We start from the raw sequence: 23,761 nt of genomic DNA, 5'->3' as shown, positions 1-23,761 counted from the left end.
TATATTAAATAATGTAAAATAAAATATTCTCTATTAAATTTATACATTTAATAAATAAACAATAAATGTATTGTATTAAATACATTTACTATTTTCTGAAATAAAAATTATATTTAATAGTAAAATTTATATTAATTTATATTAAAAACACATACCTTTTACTTTGTGCCAGCCTATGATGATGGATTCATTGTCATGTTCGGTGCAGTCATAGATCCAGGTGGCAAATGGCCAGTGACCTGGGCAATGTAGGCTTATTCAGCGATCTTATTGCAGTCAGTCTTATCAAAGGATAGACCCTTCCTGTGGGCATCTATGTGAGTAACCCAGACTGTTTGATTTGCAGCTACAATTTGTTTCCACTATTTTTGTCTCTGAAGAGGGGTGTTCTTAATCTACCAGCTGTAGTCTTAACGAGTGGCGGACCAGAAGATGGGCACTGGCAGCAGCCCAGGAGTTAGTAAAAACAGGCCCCATCCTAAGGAGTAGTGTCTAAGGTGAGGATGACAGCTTTCTTTTCAGCCCACTGGGCTGACTTGCCCTTACTGTAGGCATTCTTCCAGAGTTGTCACGGAGGATGGACTGCCGCCCATTTTATGTTGGACTGCCTCCCAATGGACACCTTTGGGTTTTAACTTAGCCAGATCATCAGCAAACCAGGGCAAGCCATTCAGAGGAACTTCTGTGCATCAAAGGCACCATTAAGCCAGCAGCTATGCTTCAGACAGTGGCCACCTCTACCCCTGTACTTTGTCCTCATTGCCAGACGAGTCAGACAAGTCAGGCTGCAGTGGGGATCAGGCACATAGTACAGTTGGCTCTGTGCTAGGCTTTGCATTCGCTTTCACTTTGGAGCAGCTGTTCACATGTCTCAACCAAGTACACTTCTAATGTTTTTGGTCCGCCCAAAGTTCTGTATCAAAGAGCAAGGTCTTTATCAATTACTCTCACCATTTGTTTCCACTTTGCAGATTCCTGGGCTCAGCAGCCATCACCTCATTGTTATCACCTCTTCAGCTTGCTGCCCCATCGTTATGCTAACATCCCTTCCTCTGCCTGCCCAGAGACATCATTAGAGCTCGTTGTTTTAATCCTACTCCTCATCATTAACACTCATTAATAGATAGGACACTGGGGTCCCTTCCCTCCCCAGCCTTGCCCACCACTCGGGCATGATCACAGGGAGTCTCCTCTCTGAACCTGACCCTTCAGAGTCCATGTCTTTACTCTTCAAGAAAACTATGTCTCTGTCAGCATCCTACCCTCATGCCCTGCACTGACAGGTCTTGAATTTAATTTTACCCTACTTTTTTCTTTTGTATATATTAACTTACTACAAGGTAATAAATTTGATATGAGTACTGGTAGAAGACTACATTAAGAGACTAAAAAAAAAAAATATTACTCTTTCTTGATAGCACAGTAAGTGGCACAAGCACTTTCCTGTTTACATCGGATTCCCTTACCTCCAAGAACCATGGGGGACAATGCAGAGGGCCCAGATGGACACTGAGCACACAGTGGATTTACATTTGAGGGATGCTGAATTTTGGGACTCTCAGTATGTAATAGGCAAGCCTGCTCTTTGTCTAACGTACAAGAGGGCAATATTACCTCATTCCTGAAGATTGCTCGCTGCAAACCCAACTATGAAAAATGGTCCCGGTAAAGAAGAGTCAAGGCTTTGCATTCTTGGTATACCCTGTAAGTACATGCAGGGCCACTCAGGGCCATGGCAGATTGCCTCTCCCAATACTATTGTGGTATTTCCTAGGCTCGTTTGTGTCTGCAGCCATTACAGAAAAGTTTGATATAATGAGATTACTGACATTTGTGACCTATATACTTCCTAGGGGTAGTGATTCTTTTAAAAAATTAATATGGCAAATGCCTTAAGAGTTTATAAATATGTAATTATGTAGATAACATTAGAATTCATAACAAATTGTTTCTATTATTTCCTTTTCTGTTTTAAGTGATATCTTTTGGTACCTAATATGATTAGGATTCAGAATGAAATATGGCAGAGTGCCTCCCTTACATTCATATGTGCTATTATGTATAGTCGTAATATTTTCATGAGAAAATTATACACATATCTATAAGTGAACAAAAAAATGTAGTGAACATTTGTATATATAGCAAACAATTGTTTTCTCCTCACCTACAATGAGAATAAATACAAGTGCTGACAACAGAGAGAGAACAAAAATGCAAAGAAAATATGTATATCCCAAAATATTGGTTTGGGGTATACATGGTGTTCCTGTGGGGAATGGGGCTGCCGTAGGCAGAGCTGACTAAGTCTTAAGCATTGGAATCTGTTAAAGTAATTGTTTCAGCTGAAGAAGAAGCAAATAACAAAGGGTCCTAGGAGCCAGTTACGGAAGCTATGGTAGCCATTTTGAGTAAAACATAGCGGTAGGAATCCAGAGTGTTTTCAAAATCACCTCCAAGTTATCTGGAAGTTAATGATTAGGGCATTTACCAGGAACAGACAACAGTTCGGTAGAATATGATTTTAGATATGTCTGGTTCAGAGATATACTCCCTGTTTTTCTACTGAGTGAAAAGTGATCATATTCACACTAAAAATAATGGGTTCTAAATATCAAGAAAATACTTAGAATTTGGAGATATTCTTTGCCTTAATATGAGGCCATAGCTTTAGAAGAAGCTGTTTGTCTAAAGATGTAGCAGGGGCAGGACAGAGATCAAGTGTCAGGACCAGGAAGCAACCCTCTTGCTCAGTGACATTAACTGATGATATCCCTCATATCCCTAGACATAGGGCTGCAAAAGATCACTATAAGAACCTATTCATCTTGGACTAGGAGCTCCGTGTTAGCAGCTATAAAGGTGAGCAAAGAGAAAAAAAGAAAAACAGCAGCAAACAATCTTCTCTTTAAAATAAGCATGCCAACAGAAATTCCAGAGTACACAAAGAAATCTAATGCTTAAAAAGCTAACATCGCCATTCAGATCATGAATTCATTACTAGTGGAAGAACATAACTGAGGCAAAAAGACAAACCACACAGAGAAGATATTTGCAAAATCAACCAAGAATTAGTTTCCAGAATATGTAAATGACTCCTACAGATAAGTAAGAAAAGACAAATAGCTAAGATGGGAAATGAGTAAACAATACAAAAAAGTTATTCACAGAAAGAAGAAATAAATAGCCAACAAATATATAAAAACATTTCTCTTCAATCAGGGAAATGAAAATCAAATCCATGGTAAAACACAATTGTATACCCATTTTATTGGCAAAGTTAGCAAGTCTGACAAAACCAAGGGTGGCAAGGGTGTGGAGAAATAAGAATTCTCATACATTACTGGTGGAAATGTGAACCAGAGTAGCTACTCTATGAACAACTTCAGCCCAACAATTGAGCAAGTTTCAGACGTTCTTGCACATTTACCAGGGAGACGTGTGTAAGAAAATTTATCACAGTATTGTCTATAATAGTAAAAAATGAGAAACATGCTAAATATTCCTCTAGAAAATAAGTATATTATTTTCATACGACAGAATACTTTCTCCAGTGAAAATGTATGAACCAAAGCAACTTGGATAAATCTTAAAAAAACATTTATTTGAGTAAAAGGTGACAAGTGACTCATGCAGTACTATGTATACAAAGATTAGAAATGTGTAAAACCATACTGTGTAGCTTATGGATACACATATTTATAAGAAATAAAATTATTAAAACATTCATGAAATAATAAACACAAATTCGGGTTACTGGTCTCTTAAGAAGGAGAGAAGTTAATGGAATTGGGGAAGGGCAAACAGGGAACATTAACCAAATCTGTTATGTTTTATTTCTTTAAAAATGAGAAACCTAAAGCAAAATATCAAGGTATTTCACTCAAAACTTTCATGTTATTGTTATTAAGATTTCATGCCTTTGTGTTATTTTCTAAAAAAGGAATTTAGCTTAGAGGACCGAACACACAAAAATACTATATAAGGTTAAAAGTGTCATTTTGGGTTGATTTGCTTCCTAGATTCATTTCAAGTTCTAGTCTCCAGGTCAGAGAACTTTCCATTCTCTTTTATCTTCTTAGATATTGTACTCCTTTCATGCATTTGGAGAACATCCAAATGTTATAATCATTTACAAAAGAAGCTCTTTGTGTTAATAATTACAAGAATATTCAGATGAGGATTATGACTCCCTAACAAAAACAAAACGAAACATTCACTGTTTTAGAGACATTGGGAAATTTTTTCCCATTTTAGTGGCATAATAGACCTGATCATATCAGTTAATGTCCTTTCAGTGACTAAATCAAGACTTTTCTGTAACTTCAGCTCCCTCACTTCTGCTCACTTAACCATCAGTTTTCTTAAGAATATACACTCTTGATCTGTTATATCCTTTACTCTTATACTTTCTACCTCGCCAGAAATTATAAAAGCAGATCCTAAAACAGTCTATACCTCAGAATCAGTTTCTATGTGGCCCTAAGAGATGATACTGAGTGATTTACTTCCGAATCCTCCCCAAAGTATTTGTATCATAATAATTAGCGAGAAAACTTAAGAAGTCCTAATTTCAAACAATAGTGAGGAAATGTTTAGACATTTTGTTTGTTTGCTTTTGTATTGAGGGGGCTTTACAGGAAGCAAGGTAGCTTGTAACATGGGTCCCCAGAGTCATACAGCCCTCAGAAAGATACCAAATTGGCTTGCTGCCTCAAACTAATATCTCTCCTTTTGCACTGACAGTAGAAATATTCTCCTGATTTTAGCTGTAAAAGTTCTCTGTCCCCTCTGCTCATTCCTTGAATTGAGTTTGCATACCCTGAGCATTTAATAAGTGCTTATGCATGAGATCAAGGAGGTTGGCCTTGGTCCAAATGGATTATGTTGTTTCTAGTTCCAGCATTCTGATGTTTCTCTGTCCTTTAGAATAGGAGAAGCTGGCCTGATCATATATCAGCTAAATTCCTATTAGGTATGCCCTGGTTGCTTCTATATCATCATTATTTGTAGGTAGAGTATAGACATCTTTCTCAATGTAAAAAAAAAAAAAAAAAAGTCAGAAAGACTATTTATAACATTCCGCCTATTTTTTTACTTTTACCTATCCCTAACCTTGATTCTTTCCTTAATGACTAGCTGACCTATGTATACTAAGTGTGGTACATCTTTCCATCTGCATGCCCTCTATCGTGGGCCACTCATGGTTCCACTTGAACATCTACGTTTTCTTGCCTCCGCTGCACTGGAAAACTGTTCGTAATAAAACCAGCAGACATTTGCCGATCATTTGCTTTGTGCACTTTTCTAAGTACTTTACCAATATTATCTTGACCACTTCATATGCACAGTAATCCGAGGTACTGTTATTTCTAGTTTACAGATGAGGCAATAGAGGCGTATGAAGATACTTTATTTAATCTGTAAAAATTCTCCACGACACTTCTGTGAGGAGCAAAGATGAAATCTATGTCAAAGAGCTTTGTGATAAGTGAAGTGCAAACATTTTACTGTTGGCTGCTTCAGAACAAGGCTTGTTGAATGTTTGTTGAATGAACAAGTAAATAAATTATCACTGAGGTGTACCGTGTTTTATATAGGTAGAATCCTCAGAATAATGTAAAACGTAAATACATTCAGCACTCTGTAACTCAGTAGTCTCTCCCCCTCCACCAGCGTGTTCTAGTTTCCTTTTCCTTCCCTTTTCCTGTAAATTTCAGAATCAAAATGATTGTCTGGTTTAATATCTTTAAAAGGTCATGATGAATTATTCTGTAATATTTGAAATGTTATGCTCAGAAAGGTCAAACCTTATTTTTTTTAGTATGAAGTACCACATAGATTTGTTTTTCCTGGGTACTCTTTCTGTTTTCAAAGAAAAGATAACAAGAGATTTAGAGCAGGGTGCCCTCTTGAGGAAATTTTAGCACTTTTTGTCTCAAAAGCTGACACTGGGTGAAATTAGAAGTCCAGATAAATGATGTCCACTGTGAATGAAGCCCGGATACATAAAACATTAAAAAGTAAGAGTAACAACATAGCAGATATCTGAGAATTGTTAACTGTTATGACCTAATGTGGTAACTGTTAATAAGAATTTTTAAATAGAAACAAAACCCCTAGAATATATTTCATTTCTTCTTATTTACTCAGTCTTTCAAGTGATATTTATTAAGCACCTGTTTTATGCCAGGAACTATGCCAAGCACAGGAGCCACTAAAACATAGTCTCTGCTTTCATGTAGCTTATAACTTGTGAGAGAGACCACGGTGAAGGGAAAAAACAAAAATATATGTAAGTACAAACTGAAAAAAATAAAATGAATGCTATGTTGGTGCTAGAATAAAGAGCAAAATAAATTCTACTTAGGATAGTCAAGGACAAGCCTCTGAGAAGAAATAACTGAGCTGATTCAGTTTGGTTTCAGTCCATTTCAAATCTGCCCATCTAATATAGACAGTCTTCTGGGCTCCTTTTCTAGATTTGTTCTTTCTTATCTCTGCCCTAACCCTTGAGCTGAATTGAGTCCTGTCTGTGCCCCTGTGGGCAGCAGTCAACTCTCATTCATCCTTCTGTACCTCATTGTTCTAGCTAGTCCCCTTTACCTTTGAGCCTCATAGTCCTCACAGTAGAGGGTAGGACGGCTGCTTAATTAACAAAGTTCTTTGTTGCTGATTCTGATATCCCCTCATAGGAGAACATCAATGCATTATAATGCCAAAAGACCACATTTCCAACACAGTTAAGGGATGGAGAGGATCTCAGAAAATGACAAGGACAGATGACCCTGCCCACTGTGGTTTGAATGGAGAGAGAAAATAGGCATGAAATAGGCAGAGAACTTGATCATGCAATACAGCTGGGTCATGTCGACTTTGAAATATCTGTTGTCTCAAGCATACTGAGGGCTTATTTCACAAAGTTATTTTGAATATAAATAGTGTGTGCCGTGTTGGTCAGAATGTGCTAAAACTAATATGCTTGTTGCTGCTACTTGAAAGCAATCTGGAGAATACACCAAAAACCATAAAACTCCTTTGACCCAGTAAATTGGTTCCTGATATTTTACTCTAAAGAAAAAAATTAAGAAAAAGGCTATGTGAAAAGAGATGTACATTATAGCATTTTTATAAAGAAAATATTAAAAACAGTATTAGAATGGTTAAATAAAATATGTTGCTTTAACACAATGAAATATCGACTAGCTACCATGTAAACTATATGCATATAGAAATTAGTTGGAAGGAAATATGAAAAAAATGATAAGTAGTAGAATTATAAGGATTTTTCCTTTTATTTATCCGAATTTTATTTTTCTAGCAAAATAATTAAGACATTTTAAAATTAAAAAAAAAAAATGGCTCCAAACTAAATTTCTTCTTACCATCTCTTGTTTTTTTTTAGGGAAATTATCGTTTCATGAAACTCTTGCTAACACGTAGAGCAAATTGGATGCAAAAGGATCTGGAAGAGATGACTCCTTTGCACTTGACCACTCGGCACAAGAGCCCGAAGTGTTTGGCGCTTCTGCTGAAGTTTATGGCACCAGGAGAAGTGGATACACAGGATAAAAACAAGGTAACGGACTGCCAAAATCAAAGACAAATAAGAGCAAAAAGCAAATGCATCCTTTTATGCTGCGAAACCTCAAGGAAGAAGGCCTAAATTACCACCCATATACATGGTGGAACAATCCCAAGTTGCCATACTCTAGTAAAATATGTCACTTAAATTCTGTTGTTTAATCCTTCTAGCAACCACATTTGGTAAGTAGTATCATCTCCTTTTTACAGATGGGGAAACTAAAACTCAGGAAGATTAAAATCCTGTCCAAGATTCCAGTGGCAATACTAGCTTTCAACCCAGGCCTGTCTAACCCCCAAACCCATTTGACAGTGAGTTGTGATAGTGACCGCGGTGGTTAGGTCTATGGTGGCCAGTGCCCGGGGCAGTGCACTGAGTGCATGGCCTGGGCTTTAGCATCACACTTCTTTGGGTTTCAGCAAGTAAATTGCCACTTACTTGTTCTGTGTCCTTGGACAAATTACTCTACTCCTTTATTCCTCAATTTTCTAATATATTTAAAGAAGATAATATAGTGCAGAGTATGCTCTCAACAAATATTAGCTATAAAATAATTATTATTAGTTTCATTTCAGTTCTAATATCACTTTGGCATTTGTTGCTAAGATCTACTATCTTTCTTACCCTTGAATTTTAATATATTATACACATTGGTCATTCCTTTAATTGGCTGTTTATTGCTCTCATCATTCTACATAGGGGGAAAAAATGTGGTCTTCAGTTAGACAAGTGCAATAATCCTCTTCATTTTCACCAGGCACTTAATTATAGAGTCTCGCTAACTCTAACACTCCCATGTAATTAAAACTCTTATGATTAAATCCACTGGGTATATATTCAATAATCCTCTCATAGTGTTCTTTATGTAGTTTTCAGATTTTGTTTAGTAGTCACTCACATAACCCAGAGTTTTATAATCAACTTTATTTTACAGCTTTTGTAAACTAAAATATTCCTAACCCAACATTTCTAGTGCTAATATTTCACTGAAAAGAGCACTTTGATAAATCCACAAATACTTGTTAATCATACAAGAAGCTACAAATGTCTTTGAGCTTTATAATGTCTTCCCCAGATAGTCTAGAAACTTTCTACTGTCTTCCAGCATCTATATATTCTTCCATATTGAACAGAGCTGGGAGGTTATCCAGTCAGACAGATGAAAAGTGGATCTACACAGTCCAGGCAGACACAGAGAAGAGAGCAAAACAAAAGCCTAGAGCAGTGTTTGTCAAAGTATCTGAGGGAAAAGATCAGTTTGTCTTTTAATTTCCAATCAGTCACAGACCAATAATTATATAATGTACATTAAAAATAAACAACAAAAAAAGAACAACACAATTAAAAACTGGACCAAGAACTTGAATAGACATTTATTTCTCCAAAGGAGTTATACAAATAGCCAGCAAACACTTGAAAAAATGTTCAACATCACTAATCATTAAAGAAATGCAAATTAAAACCACCATGGCATACTACTTCACACCCTTTAGGACGCTAGTATCACACACACACACACACACACACACACACACACACACACACACACACACACACACACCCCCCCCCAACAAGTGCTGGTGAGAATATAAAGAAATTTGAACCCTTGTGCAATGCTGGTAGGAATATAAAATGGTACAGCCATTGTGGAAAACAGTATGGCAGTTCCTCAAAAAATTAAGCATAGAATTACCATATGATCTAGTAATTCTTTAAGAATTGAAATCAGAAACTAGGAGAGGTATTTGTACATCCATGTTCATATCAACATTATTCACAATAGCCAAAAAAATGGAAACAACGCAGATGTCCGTTTACAGATGGCTAGAAAATAAAATGTAGTATATACCTACAGTAGGATATTATTCAGCCTTCAAAGGAATGAAATTCTGACACGTGCTACAACATGGATGAACTTTGGAGGCATTAAGCCAAGTGAGATAAGCACGAAAGGATAAATATCATATGATTCTACTTATGAGATACCTAGCCAAGGGCTGGGAGGAGGTGAGAATTGGGAGTTATTGTTAAATGAGTATGGAGTTTCAGTTCGGGAAGAGGAAAAATAGTGGGGATGGATGGTGCTGATGGTGGCACGGCAGGGCGAATGTACTTAATGCTTCTGAACTACATGTATACGTAAAAACAGCTAAAATGGGAAATTTTATGTATATTTCATCACAGTACAAAAAGAGAGAAAATTACTAGAAAAATAAAAAAAAACAGAGATGTAGAAAATACAACCCCAAACTTTTTACTGTTAGACTCAACAGACATAATGTTACATTTCAGTAAAAATATTCAGAACAAACAGAACATGGGAAAAAAGAATTACAGAAACTGTACATGTTGTATATTGAAAATGTAGTTATAGGCAATTAATTGCTATTACGTCTGTGACTTTTTTCTTGCAGTTATTACTAAATAAAAAGTAATAAGTTAAATGGTGACTCTTCATATTAACGCCTGTAGGTACATATTGAATGAATACCGTGTGTGTCAATATTTTAAATTTTTAATGTGACAAGTGAGTTTGGTTCCTGCTGTTAAATGATCTAATTCTAGATCTGATAGATAACTGACACTCGAAAGGATAATGTATATCTAAACTATTTCTCTGTGTCTCCTTAATAACTCTCCCGGTAGGGACAGCAGCCTCACTGAAGTATGTTGATGAGAATGCAGAAGCGATTTCAAAGCAATGTCAACAAGTTCAGGATGTTCACTTTTAACTTTATCTAAAATAAAGCAAATCTTTAAATTGTATCTTTCATTAGTAAGTAGGTCTAACAATTTATCTGGTAAAATTATAGTTATATTTATCCTTTGAACTAAAAAACGGATTCCAGGTCTGTTATTTCCTATGCATGGATCTTCTTTTTGATAAACATTAAAATTCAAAACATTCTATCAAATTTTTAAGATACTTGGCATATCAACATCATCATTTACTTTGTTGATAATTATTCATAAATTATCGGGCTGCTTTTCTCTTTCTCAGTATTATCAGTTAGTAGTATCTGGTGACCTAAATGCCTGTCAGATTAAGAGGGAAGATTCTGGAGTCAGACTGCCTGGGTTAAAAATCTCAATTTGGCTACTTACTACCTTTATGTCCTTGAGCAGATTACTTATCCTCCTTGTGCTCATTTTCCTTATCAATCATATATAAATTCAAGAGTATTTATCTCCCAGAGTTATCATGACAACTACATGAGATAAGACTCGTACAACAGTGCCTATTACACAGTAAAAGCTTGGGGAACATTTGTTATTGTATTGTTACTGTTACTGTCATCATTGGTTTGAGAATCTCAATTTTGCAGCAAACGGCTCTGCACTGGAGTGCCTACTACAATAACCCCGAGCACGTGAAGCTGCTTATCAAGCATGATTCCAACATTGGGATTCCTGATGTCGAAGGCAAGATCCCACTTCACTGGGCAGCCAACCACAAAGATCCCAGTGCTGTTCACACAGCGCGGTGTATTCTGGTGAGTACCGTGATGCTGCTAGACCTCGATGGCCTTTCCAATTTTTTTTTTCCTGTGAAATACGTGATATACACAAAACTATATACTGTATATGCCACACGAGCAAATTATGAAGGAAAAAAATACAACAAATGTGAACCCATCACTCAAGAAATAGAACATTTTAATACCATTCTATGACCACATAGAAGTTTTCCGCATGCCAGTTTCCAAATGCATTCTCTCCCCATGCTCATTCCTGTTCTCCATCACCTACTTTCCTGAATTTCTATTTATCACTCCCTGACTTCATTGTATACTTGTTTTTATTAAATAGTGAATAGATATCAGTGGTCATTTGTAAAATACACGTTGTAAGATATTAAGAATAGGGAAACAACAAATATTCATGTACTCATCACTGAGATTAAGTAAAAGTACATTACTGTTATTACCTTTCAAGTTCCCTGGGTACCTCCCAGTACCATTGGATTCTCTCCTTTCTCAGAGGCTACCACTAGCCTCAATTTTGTGTATATCATTCCACTGATTTTCATTATAGTTTTACCACATATATTCATGTCCCTAAACAATATATTGTTTATTTTTTAATGTTTTTGAATTTTAATACATAGAGTCATATTTTATGTATTTTTTTGCAACATGATTTTCTTGTTCAACATCATGCTGGTGATTTTATCTATATTGATTTGTGTAGCTATAATATATTAACTTTTATGGCTACATAGTACCTCATTTTATGAATAAACCACACGTTATTCATTTTGTTATTGACAAACATTTGGAACTGATTCCAGTTTTTTTGCTATTTATAAACATTGTGGCTTTGAACTTTTTTTTTTTAGCATATCCATGGGTATATATTTAACTGGTTAAAGTGTATAGAAATGCAATTGATATTTTTGTCCATTGACTATATAACGAACTTGGTATACTTTTTTTTATTGGTTTTGGCTATTTATCAGTAGATTGTTTTGAGGTTTTACGATCACTTGTTCCCAAATTTCTGCTTATGCACTATGGCAATTTAATATTTTGTCCTATTTTTGTGCAATATAAATTAGATGTTTAAAGTTATTATTTTGTATTTACAATAATTATTTATTTTTATGTACAGGTTTACTAATTTCTTTGCTCTGCATTTGTTCTTGAATCTCAATTTTTTTTCCTAAAGTTACCTTCCTGAAATATAATTCTTAGAACTTCCTTTATTGTCTATCTATTGGTGTTAAACTCTTTCTTTTTTAAAATAAGAATGTTTGTATTTCTCTGTTGCACTCAAATACATACTTTTCTATATACAGAAAATTGCAGGCAGTTACTTTTCTCAACTCTTTCAGACTGTTATTTTGCTGCTTTCTGCCTATTATTGTTTCTCTTAGTCTAATTGTCATTTTTTTAGAGTTAATTCATCTTTCTTCTTAGGCTGCTTTTAAGTCTTTCTCTATATGACATTCTACAATGTTTGCTACAGTATGTGTAGGTGTGGCTTTTTTCCTTTCTGTTTGATATGCATTCTGATTATTGAATCTCAGTTCTGGAAAATATATAGGCATTATCTTTTTAAATATTGACTCTTTTTCATTGTCTCTATTCTTGCCTTTATGTTCTCTACTTATACATATTTTAGACCTTTTCATTTTATTCTCCATGTCTCTTAACTTCTCTTTTACATTTTCATTATCTTGTCTCTCTCTCTCTCTCTGTCTCTCTCTGTCTGTCTCTGTCTCTCTCTCTCTCGCTCTGTCTCTCTCTTCCTATCTTTGCTCTGTCTTCCAGTTTACTAAGTCTTTCTTCAGCTGAGTCCAACCACTTGTTTACCATATTCATTGGCTCTTTAATCTTAGTAATTATATTTTCACTTCTAGAAGTTCTATTTTGTTCTTTTTCAAATCTGCCTAGTTGTTTTGATAGTTTTTCTTCCTTGCTCACTTTTTATTTCATTTTTTTTATTTTTGTACATATTTACATATTTTATTGATAGTTACTTTGTATTCTTTTTTTTCTTTTTTTTAAATCTATGATGTTTAGTTATAGTCCTCAGGTTTGGGAAACCTTAAGGAATTACTCTAATGAAAATACTATGAGAAATAAATATTGAAGGAGGAGGAAAACTGAAGATATAATGTGGTGGGCTGGGGAGAGTCAAGCATGCGGTCCCCTTTCATGAAAGTAAATATGTCTGTTCATATGGTGGAAAATATGTACTGATTCATTCTCATTAAGACTCTAGCAAGATCATCAGAAAGACTTTATATAGAGAGACCTTGGGGAAGACTCAGCAGAGGAATTTCCTGCTGTGAGCTGTAAGTGGGGAGAGAGTATTTTTCCTTTATTGGGGTTTACTTTGTTAATTGATGTTTGAAGAAACCCCATTTTTTTCATAGTTGAAGCTAAGCAGAATTAATGTTAATTAAAAAATCATATTAGTATTCCCAAAGCACATTCAAGCTGTTAGTTGGGAAAAGGCTTGTCCAAAATTCTCTTCTCATGGTTTTGTTTGCATAGCTATTGTATATTCTTTATGTGTGAAATCCTAGGATAATTCTCACTCATAATATCTTATTTCCTCACAGATTTGTCTTTTTTTTTCTTTGTAAACATATCTTAGTCCTTGGGAAACTTAAGGGCCTGAAATATCATCATGGTAATATGCTACATCTTTTTTTGAAGTGTTTATAATACCTGTCTTTTTTCTTTCTTTTCTTTTTTCTTTTTTATTTTCTTTTATTCTTTCTTTCTTTTGTTTCTTTCTCTCTTTTCTTTTTTTTTTCTTTTTTTTTTTTTTTTGTAAAATAGGCTAACTGTATAGGCAGCCTTAAATCTGGGATGGCCCTTCAGAGTTCTCAGATAGAGACAAGAGGTCTTGCCCTTAGTTATGGCCTAATATGGGAAGGAACATGACATTGGGTGAGGTAACTCTCTGTAATTGAAGCAGTTCCAGAAGGCTGGCCATTTAGGGTCATCTGCTGGCAATACTCCCAGCAGTGGGGGAAATAAGTTCTTTAGTGTTGAAGGGGGACCTAAGCATTGTATCATACTATTTGCTACAAAGATCCAGTAGAAAAATGATAAATGTTATGAACTGTCATTTTACAGAGAAATAAAACCGAATAGCCAATTAATATATGATTTAAAAAAAATTCAACCTCATGTATAAAATAAATACAAATTAAAACACCAGTGAAATATCTTTCATACCTATAAGGGGAAAATGTAGTAAGCTTGATAATACCAAATGACTTATTTGTACCAGCATTTGGAGAGGTAAACACTTTTATACATTGACATGGACATGTTAATTGGTACAACCATTTGGAGAACAGTTTTACAATATCCAATTGAAGATGCAGATCTCCTTCAACCCCTCAATTCCCATTTTACAGGTCTAGCTAGAGAAAAATCTCACAAATGTGCTACAAGGAGACAAGTAAAGGAAATATGTTTATTGCAGCATAATTGTTAATAGTGGGAAAATATATAAATAGCCTAAATGTCCCTTAGTAGGAGAATGGATACCTAAGTTGTGGTTTAACAAATGAACTAGTATACTCAAAAGCATAGTGTTGAAGGAAAAAATTGCCAAAGAATATACATAGTATAATTCATAAGTGTAAATGTTAAAAACACATGAAATTTATGTATTATTTATGAACTCATATATTTTTAGCAAAATAACAAAACATACAGCTGTAGCTCAATTCATAACAGATACAAAAGTACATTAGGCAAAATACTGATACCTGTTTAATCTAGATAGTACATGGTGTTTAATCTTTTCTGTACTTTTCACAGTTAAATACAAAAATATTTTTAAAGTTTTAGATGTATACTTTTTTCCTAAATTTTATACTTTACTTGTGCTGAAAGATTATAGAGGTTTAGAAAACTGCTCAGTTAATATTTATAGCAAATGTGACTTATTGAGAAGTCAATGTCTGTCTGAAGTCCCGGTTCCTTAAAAACAGGATGCTGCTCCAACAGAGTCTTTACTGAACTGGCAAGACTACGAGGGTCGGACACCTCTTCACTTTGCAGTCGCCGATGGGAACCTGACGGTGGTTGATGTCTTGACCTCATATGAAAGCTGCAATATAACATCTTATGATAACTTATTTCGAACCCCACTTCACTGGGCAGCTTTACTAGGTGAGTTCAATGTGAATCAAAAGATCAGTAGGAGGAGGAACTGCATGAGTATAGGAAGCTTTCCATGACTTCTGTTCCCCTAGGTTCCATCTCCTGTTTAATTATTTTAATTATGTGACATTATTTTACACCTAAATCCATCCGTTTATGCCTAAATTTTATTAATATAAATGTAATCTCTGTTTTAGATTTGTTTTAATTTCAATATCATGTCTTAGAATTTAATTTTTATTTAAAAGTAATGTAAATTCATTTACAAATATAAATGTAAAATAATCCTTTTTTTTATATTCAGTGTATTTTTAGGGAGAAGGGCTTTAATTTTATGTACAGATATCTTCGATTTTTTTTCTTCCTGTTTTACTAATATGCCTTTTATGTAACCTTTTTGGGGATCCCTTTTTTAGATGAGAGAGTCACATATGTGTATATGTCTGCTTTGAAGGGGCAATCTGAGAGTCCTCTCTCTTAGTGAAGGCGTTTTACCCATCGAAAGTCATTGTTAGAAGATATATAATTTGATCTTTTTCCTGCTATTCTGTGTTTGAATACTGTTAGTGTTTTGGGTTTTTTTGTTTGTTTCTTTTTTGTTTTTTGCTTTTGTTTTCTTGTTTCCTTTGCTTTCTGCCTTTTAATGTATGGATTAGGTTTGTTGTTATTTAGTACGAATTGCCTAATGCTTTAGGAGGTTTTTAAGGTTTATTAGTGGTTACTTTTAAATTGATCAAAAACTTTTTCAAACTCGAATCAGAATCAAAAAACAAAACTGTATCTGTTGATTCTAACCTATTTAAAATGAGGAATTTAGCACACTTTTACTTAATATTCTTCTAGTATTTGTTAATATGGCCTGAGGTTTTTCCCTGATTATTATTATAGTCTTAGTTTTTAAATCATGCATTGTCTCTTGTGAAAATGATTTTTACATTTGCATTCAGTTTTATAGTCAGATTTATAATTGTTATTTAGAGCTCATTTCAATGTGCCGTTTCATCCCTTTTTTCTTTCTTTCTGCATTCTAGGAGGACTTCACAAATTTATCTCCATGTCACTAAATTGACTTTCTGTTCCATAAGTTCTGCTTTCTTTCTGTCCCTAACATATTTTATTTGATTTCCTTCTCTCATCCATTTTTCCTTTTATCTCGGTCTATATCCCCCTTTACCTCATTCCATTACCTTTTCGTTTCAGTCTGTTTTCTTCTCAGGATGTTCTGTTTCACTGCATAGAGGCCACCATCTCTTTGCACTAAACCAAGGTTACCAAACAGTTTCTTGAAATTTTCCTCTGGATCCTTCTCTAAATAATTTTCTGAGGTATGCTCTTATCTTTCTGATGGTGTTCCTTTTCCCCTGTCCTATAGTATGTTTTCATATAGCCTTTACTGAATGCTTCTTTTTATCCTTCAAACAAAGTAAGATATGTTTCAGTTGACTATGTGACATGGATTGCATTTGATCCTACTTTCACCCATTTGTGTTTTGGAGAACTCAATCTCAAACTATGGGTAGAGAGCAGGTAGATGAGAACTCTCACTAAATTCTGTTGTTCTGCCTGGCTCGCATACAGTTCTACTTGCTCGGTTAATGTGACATCTTCTTCATTGCCTGGTTCCCCAATATGCTGAAGCAAGAGAATTTATGAAATTCAGGTTTCCTAAATATAATACTGACAGGTTTGTTCATTCTTTGATCCTTTCATCAGTTCCTCACTTGTGGAGACCACATCCTCCAGATTGTACTGTAGAATATTTTCTTCACCACCACATCATTCCTGCACATTTGTTCCCTATGATTTGAACTCACTGCCTAGATGTTAAAATATTGGAAGAAGGAGATTAGAGGAGAGGGATAGGAGACCTCGGAGATTCAGGAGATGGAATTGTAGTTTGTCCTCCGGAACAGTAGGAGGGAGCAGGCGTGCAGTTCTGGGTGGTTGTGCAGTGGGAACCTGGAGGCTGCGGGCACTGACGACTGAGAGGGGCTGGCTTTTAACGCACCTTCCTCCTTTCTTATAGGCAGTTTTATAAAGTGAAGCCCGGGAATGCAATGAGCTGATACCTAGTGTCGCCTTTTTTTCAATCCGGCAATAATAATTAATGTTATTTCCTTCCTGATTGAACATTTAAGTTTTTAGTGTTGTAAGTTTTTGCCTTTGTTCTATATTATCATAGTATTTTAAGAGAAGTAAGAGGCTGCACTGAGGGCGGCTATTCAGAAACCATGTGCTAGTGACTTTGCTTACCCCTTTCTTTTAAATAGATTATAAATTAATTAATGTCTTTGGTATGTGACAGCTACCTTGTTTTGTCTACTTCAGGCCATGCACAGATTGTTCATCTCCTTTTAGAAAGAAATAAATCTGGAACCATCCCTTCCGACAGCCAAGGAGCAACACCCTTGCACTATGCAGCTCAGAGTAACTTTGCTGTAAGTAAAACATGGCAGTTATCTTTTTTTCTTGATTAAATTTTAATTTTGATACAATTGTAAATTTATTTGCATTTGTAAAAATGAAACCGTGAGATCCCATGTATCCTTCACCCTATTTACCCCAATGGTAATATCTTGCAAAAGTATAATACAATATCATAAACAGAAAATTGACATTTATGTAATCCACTGACCTTATTCAAATTTCACCATTTAACATGAACTCATTTGTGGATGTTTGTACAGCAGTTATCTTTCAACAATTGCTCATACTGTTAACTGATAGTCTTGAGTTTTTGTAAAATTGTTAGTCACATGTGAAGTTTTATACAGTTTTTATTTTAACTGTTAGGTGTAACATTTTGTTTTACCATAAGTATACTACATCTTTTTGTTACTTTATAGCACTGAAGACAACTTAGTGTTCAGCAATCTATACTTATCCTGAAGGCAGTGTGGCAAAGCTTTAGAACTAGACAGACCTTGGCTGGAATCTTGACTGTGCAATTTGCTAGCTGTGTAACCTTGCACAAGCTTCTCAACCATTCTGAGTCTTAGTTTCTTCATGTGTAAATTGAGCATAATTATACCTTTCCTTTCAGGATTGTTCTCAGAATTAGAGAAAATTTGTGGCAAGTGCCTAGGTTAGTCCTTGGCATTGAGCAGGTACTCAAAAAACAGAATGCATTCATATGGTTACTAGTGTTAATTATGTATATTACACATCTGAGAAAGCAATAATATGAATTATTGGTATTTCCAAAGATATTGAATATTATTAACAGTTCTTCCCTTATCACCTTTATAGTTTACAAAGCACTTTCTCATCCATTATGTCACTCTATTCAGCCAACAACATGATCGTCTCTAGGCTGCTTCAGTTTCCTGAGAATGAGTGGCCACCAAGAACCACAGACTTATCCATAGAGGCACACATTAAAGCAGCCAAGGTTGATTTTGCTGTCTTTTACATGATGTGCATGGCGAAACCCTTGGCGTCATTAAATTATAAGAATGCTATCTTCAGCAGAGTATAATTCCATCTTCCTGACCTTACCAAATGCACCATTGAATATCTTGAGTACTCAGAAGGCTAAAATATCTTATTTCCTACCCTTCTTTCTCTCTGGTGCTCAGAACAACTATAGCTATAGTCTTTCCTTCTTGGCATTCATAAAAATTGATTTTATTTATCACCTAGAGTTTTGGTAAGTCATTATCTTCTTTTAGCTTCCAAGATCTCAGAAAAATACAAAATAGATTTTGATGAGGATCTTGTTACAAACACATAAGAAGTTCAGTTGGCCCAGTCGAGTCAGTCTGTGGAAATCAGAACTCAGTCCATGTTTCAACACAAGCCTATGAGATAAAACATGTTACCCCTATTTACAGTTGAAGAAACCAGGGTTCCAAGAGATTAAATCACTTGCCGAAAATCTTGAACCTAAGTTTTAGACTCCAAATTTAATGTGTACAGTTACCAGTAATTAAGTAACTGTGCTAAGGATAGTAAGAAAGAATGGTAGAACATCGTGGATGCTTATTCAAAGAAATACTCGCTTTAGATAAGCAGCCAATCCTAGAGATGGTTTTTTTAATAATTATGCAAATTTTCTAAGCTCAGTTCCAAGCCCCTTGACTTTCTTAGACTCTATTAAGTTACAAGAGTTCTCTTTTTGAAAAATATCAGCAAACAACAACAACAAAACCCCACAATAATTTCATTTGATTCGAAAGCAGATAAAAATACTTTGCTTCTTATTTGAGGTCACATATAACAGTGGTTTTGTTATCATAAAAAATATTACTCTCTTGTCTCAAATTTTTAAATGAAATTTTCTTACAGGAAACAGTTAAAGTCTTTTTAAAACATCCTTCAGTAAAAGATGATTCAGACCTCGAAGGAAGAACTTCCTTTATGTGGGCCGCTGGGAAAGGCAGTGATGATGTCCTTAGGACTATGCTGAGTTTAAAATCTGACATTGATATTAACATGGCAGACAAATATGGAGGTACAGGTAAGAACTGGTGGACACGATCAATTTGGTTCCAAAGTGGAGATGGTGCTGTAAAACTTGTACAATAGTACCTTAAAATCGTTATTCCTAATTTAATGTTGTTAGACTTTCATCTTCACTATTCCAGTTTAGGTTGCCAGGATCACTCCAAAGCTTTGTTTCCTGCAGGTATTATGACTAGAATTAGCCTATGTTTCTACCTAGTAAATGAAGGCATTTGGTTTAAGACCTTGGTCGCTTCTTAGACTTGATTATGGGAACTCCTCTGATTATCTCTGTGTAAAAAAACAAACAAACAAACAAACAAACAAACAAATGCATAAACTTGTATTCTAAAACTGTACGTATTTAATATGCTCTTTTCTCAGGTTCGAATAGAATTACCTTATCCTAAATCTGCCATTTTAGAGATGGACTCCCTTGACTCTAGAAGCTTCAAAGCTTCAAGTCAGCTTTGTATCTAAAGGTCTTAACTAGATGCTTCTTTCGGTCTCTTTCTCTCATAAGAGAGCCTTTTAACTACGTGTTGGTTAATAAGAGAAGTATAAGTTTTTTAGCACTCATCGTCAACTTGGAGGTTTATTCCTTGTGTTCTGTATCTGAATGGGAAGAAAATTCACACTACAGCACAATATCACTGAATAGAATAAAAACTCAGCTTCTCAGTGTTATTTTTTCTTACTTATAGAAACATACTAGACCATTTGCAGCTACCTATTGTCCTGGATAAGATCTTTCTTGGCCACCAAAACTATTGATCCAGCAACGAGTGGTCGAGTGGAAAGGAAGTCGCTACAGCTAGTATTCACTTTCCCTGTACCTACCCCACCTTACCCTCTAAGTTATTTGTTAAGAACTCTTAACAAATAATTTTAAGGTAATGCCAATTTTGATAAAGGCTTTGACTTTCGAAAGTATTTCTTTATCAAAGCCTTGTAGTAGACCTTAAGCTTCTTAAGAGGTAAGTGCAGACATGTAGGACATTTAGTTTATAAGTAGCCTGAACATTTAATTTTTGTCTGACTTCCATTAGTATGCAGTATTTTAATTTATCACTAGCCTTTTAGTTTAACTTTTTCATGTATTTTAATAAAGTATAGGTGAGGATATATGAATCCTTTTGACCAAAGTTGTCTTTCTGATGTACACTATGGTTGGAATTCAGACGTAAATTCTTCTCAGATACATTAATTCCCCGGGCTCTTTCTCCTAGGGAGATTTTATTATATGTCAGAGATACTTCCTGACATTTTTTGTCTATGAAAGTGAGTTTCTCTTCGTCATCTCTCTACAGGGTTTTTTTCCCTTCCCACTGGGGAAAAAAAAAGTTCTTATCAACAGCAATATACAGACATTATTTGGATCTTGATTCAAATAAATAAACTATAAAAAAACGATAAAGCCATCAGGCACATAGGATTATCCTTTCTTTGCAATGCTGGGGCTGGGGCTCTGCGAAACACATTTCCCCCTTGTCAGCAGGTGCCCTGTTAGAATCAGCCCTTATGTGGCAGTAGGAGACCGGAAAGCTGAAAGAGGAGCAAGGGATTCCATCTTTCTCTCTGCTTACTATTCTGTGTGTTTGCTTCCTGTTCCTGGCAGCATCACCCTAGTCAATCTTCAACGCCGCACTGACACTGTGTTCTGATGGCAACAGTCAGTTTCACTTTGCATTTTTCCATCACTCTCGGTACCAGCCTCAGAGCACCCCCTTCATAGGAACCAGCACCAGCCAAGCGCAGCCTCTTCTCAAGAGGTCTGAGTTTCAGCCCCGCAGGGGTCCTCTTCTCAGCTTTTAAGTGTTAATAATTCCATCCTCTTGTTTCTGTTCCCCCAGTCCTAGAATTTGAAGCTGCTTCCTGCATTTACTACTTCTATGATACCTTCGTGTTCCTTTTTTGCTTTTTCAGTTCTTCAGTAGATGTCAACAATTCCTTATACTGAATTCTCTCTGTTAAAGTGTCTGGCCTGGTTTCTGTCTCCTAATTGAACCCTAACTGATACAGTGGTTGTGTTTCTAAAAATAAACACATGTCTTTCAGATATTGTTAGCAAAATATTTACAAATGGAAGGATACACCTCTAGAGTTTTATTCAAAATGATCAGAAGTGGATGAATAGTTAGCAGTTAGATGAAACAAGATTAGCCATGTACTGGTAATTGCTGAAGCTCAGTGGTGGCTATATTGAGTTTACTGGACTATTCTCTTTTCTTTTGAATATGTTTGAAATTTTCAATAATATCAAGTTAGAGTTTACAAAAAAAAAATAGCACTTCTACGTAAACTTGTGGTACTTTTTCAAAGAGGGAGCAACGGTAGTTAAGTCTAAGATTATTTTAACATAAAGTAAATGCAAATAGTCAGAAATCGGGAATTTCCTTTAATAAGATTATTTGTTCTATCTTGCTTAATTGACATTTTGTCTATTTTTTTATTTGACATTGATATTTATATGAAGAGTGTCTTTTGTATCCCGATGCCTTATCACAAAATGCAGAATTTCAGAATTAGACTATACAGAATATATGACAGAGATCCTATTTCAAATTCCGTCAACAAGTCCTATTGACTCCATCTCCAAAATGTATTCTAAGTCTTTCTACTTCTCTTTATCTCCTTTCCTGTTACTCTTGTTCAAGCGATCACTTTTTACCCAGTCTACTGCAATAGTCTTAACTGATCTCCCTGCTTATATTCTAATATACTACAATGCATTTTCCTCATAACAGCTAGAGTGTTCTGTTTAAACCATAAATTAGGTAATATCACTTACCTATTTAAAGCCCTTCAGTATCTTCCAGTACTCTGATCTGTATGACCATTTATGATTTCACCTTGTCTACTTATTGTACTGAGGCTTCCTTGCCTTCCTTAAACATATGAATTCATCCCTGTCCTTATACTAACCATTCCCTTTGCTCAAATTACTCTCTTTCCAGATCTCCACATTGCATTCTCTTTTTTATGATTTAAGTCTCAACTTAAATGTCAGCTTCTTAGCAAGGCTTCCCCTTACCACCAATAAAAAGTTGTCCCCCAGTCACTCTACAAATCAAAATACCTTTTACTACTTTAATTATACCATCTATCACTACTAAGTACTTTCTTGTTATTATATTTGGGTGTTTTTTGTTTGTTTGTTTTTTGGGTTTTTTTTTTTTTTTTTTGCTTCCCCTACTGGGCTGTAACATCTGTTTTGTTCCCTGGTGAAATCCCATCACTACATTAATACCAGTTCATAGCAGGCGCTCAACACATCTCCAGGAATCCTCATTTTTATGGATATCTCAGGTTTGGTCCATGGATCACATTTTATGACAGAAATATTGTTCCGGGCAATATAGAGCCATAATACTGAGAAGGAACTGGCCTGGGCCTCTAGATAGTTAACTTAGCAAATTCAGGAGAATGTAAAAAGTGATTAATTTAAATAGAATTTACAGAGTAATCTAAAAAGTGATAGCGTAAGTCAAGCACTGGAGTGGAGTAACAGGCAGTGGTCAGCATAATACGAAACTCACATATCGTCACAATTACTCTTTCAAACCCCTTACAAAGCACCAGAGAAGAGACCACATTCCATCTCAGTGTTTTCTCCAATGTTGAAACAAATTGCTGTTTCTTAAATTGGGCCCTGAGGAAATAGCTGGCTTGCCTTTGGAGTCATGTTGTATGAAAAATACACTCAATGAAGTAAGATGCACAAACTTTCAGTACCACGTGGGTACATAGACCAGCTGCAAGAATGGCTTGTGTAACCAACTGAAGGAACAGTAGACTGATATCTCCTGTCACACGATCTCTCAGGGGCATATGCTTATTGAGTGGATTGGTGAGTAGAATTGCCTGCATCACTTAAGTTATTTCTCTTTTTCATTTTTTGTTCTCTTGCCCTCTCAGAAAGAGGAAAAGATGATAAACTAGCAACTGAGAAGAAGGGACCGTTTCAGGCCAACAGGATGGAAAGGAAGAAAACAGTGAGACAAGAAAGGTAGAAGGAAAGGGAAAAAGTATAAATAATACCTATAAGTAGAAAGGAAGATAGAAATCTTCAAAAATGGAAAATAGAGAATTCTTAAGATTA

At 35.3% G+C, this 23,761-nt stretch overlaps 1 protein-coding gene across 5 annotated transcripts in view; it reads left to right on the top strand.

Moving 5' to 3' along the window:
• INVS (inversin) overlaps nt 1-23,761 on the top strand; it is a 112,227-nt gene that overhangs the window by 46,980 nt on the left and 41,486 nt on the right. For all 5 annotated transcript variants that reach the window (XM_016162574.2, XM_036238793.1, XM_036238792.1 and 2 more), the window contains 5 exons: nt 7,403-7,576; nt 10,909-11,076; nt 15,045-15,225; nt 17,545-17,654; nt 19,504-19,675. In XM_016162574.2, the coding sequence (XP_016018060.2) occupies nt 7,403-7,576; nt 10,909-11,076; nt 15,045-15,225; nt 17,545-17,654; nt 19,504-19,675 (805 nt within the window). The remainder of the gene's footprint in view (nt 1-7,402; nt 7,577-10,908; nt 11,077-15,044; nt 15,226-17,544; nt 17,655-19,503; nt 19,676-23,761) is intronic.

This window comes from Rousettus aegyptiacus, unplaced genomic scaffold (assembly GCF_014176215.1).
Source record: "Rousettus aegyptiacus isolate mRouAeg1 unplaced genomic scaffold, mRouAeg1.p scaffold_m13_p_3, whole genome shotgun sequence".
Classification (NCBI taxonomy): Eukaryota; Metazoa; Chordata; class Mammalia; order Chiroptera; family Pteropodidae; genus Rousettus; species Rousettus aegyptiacus.
Note: the sequence above shows the minus strand (reverse complement) of the source record. Positions and strands in the feature narration are given on the sequence as shown.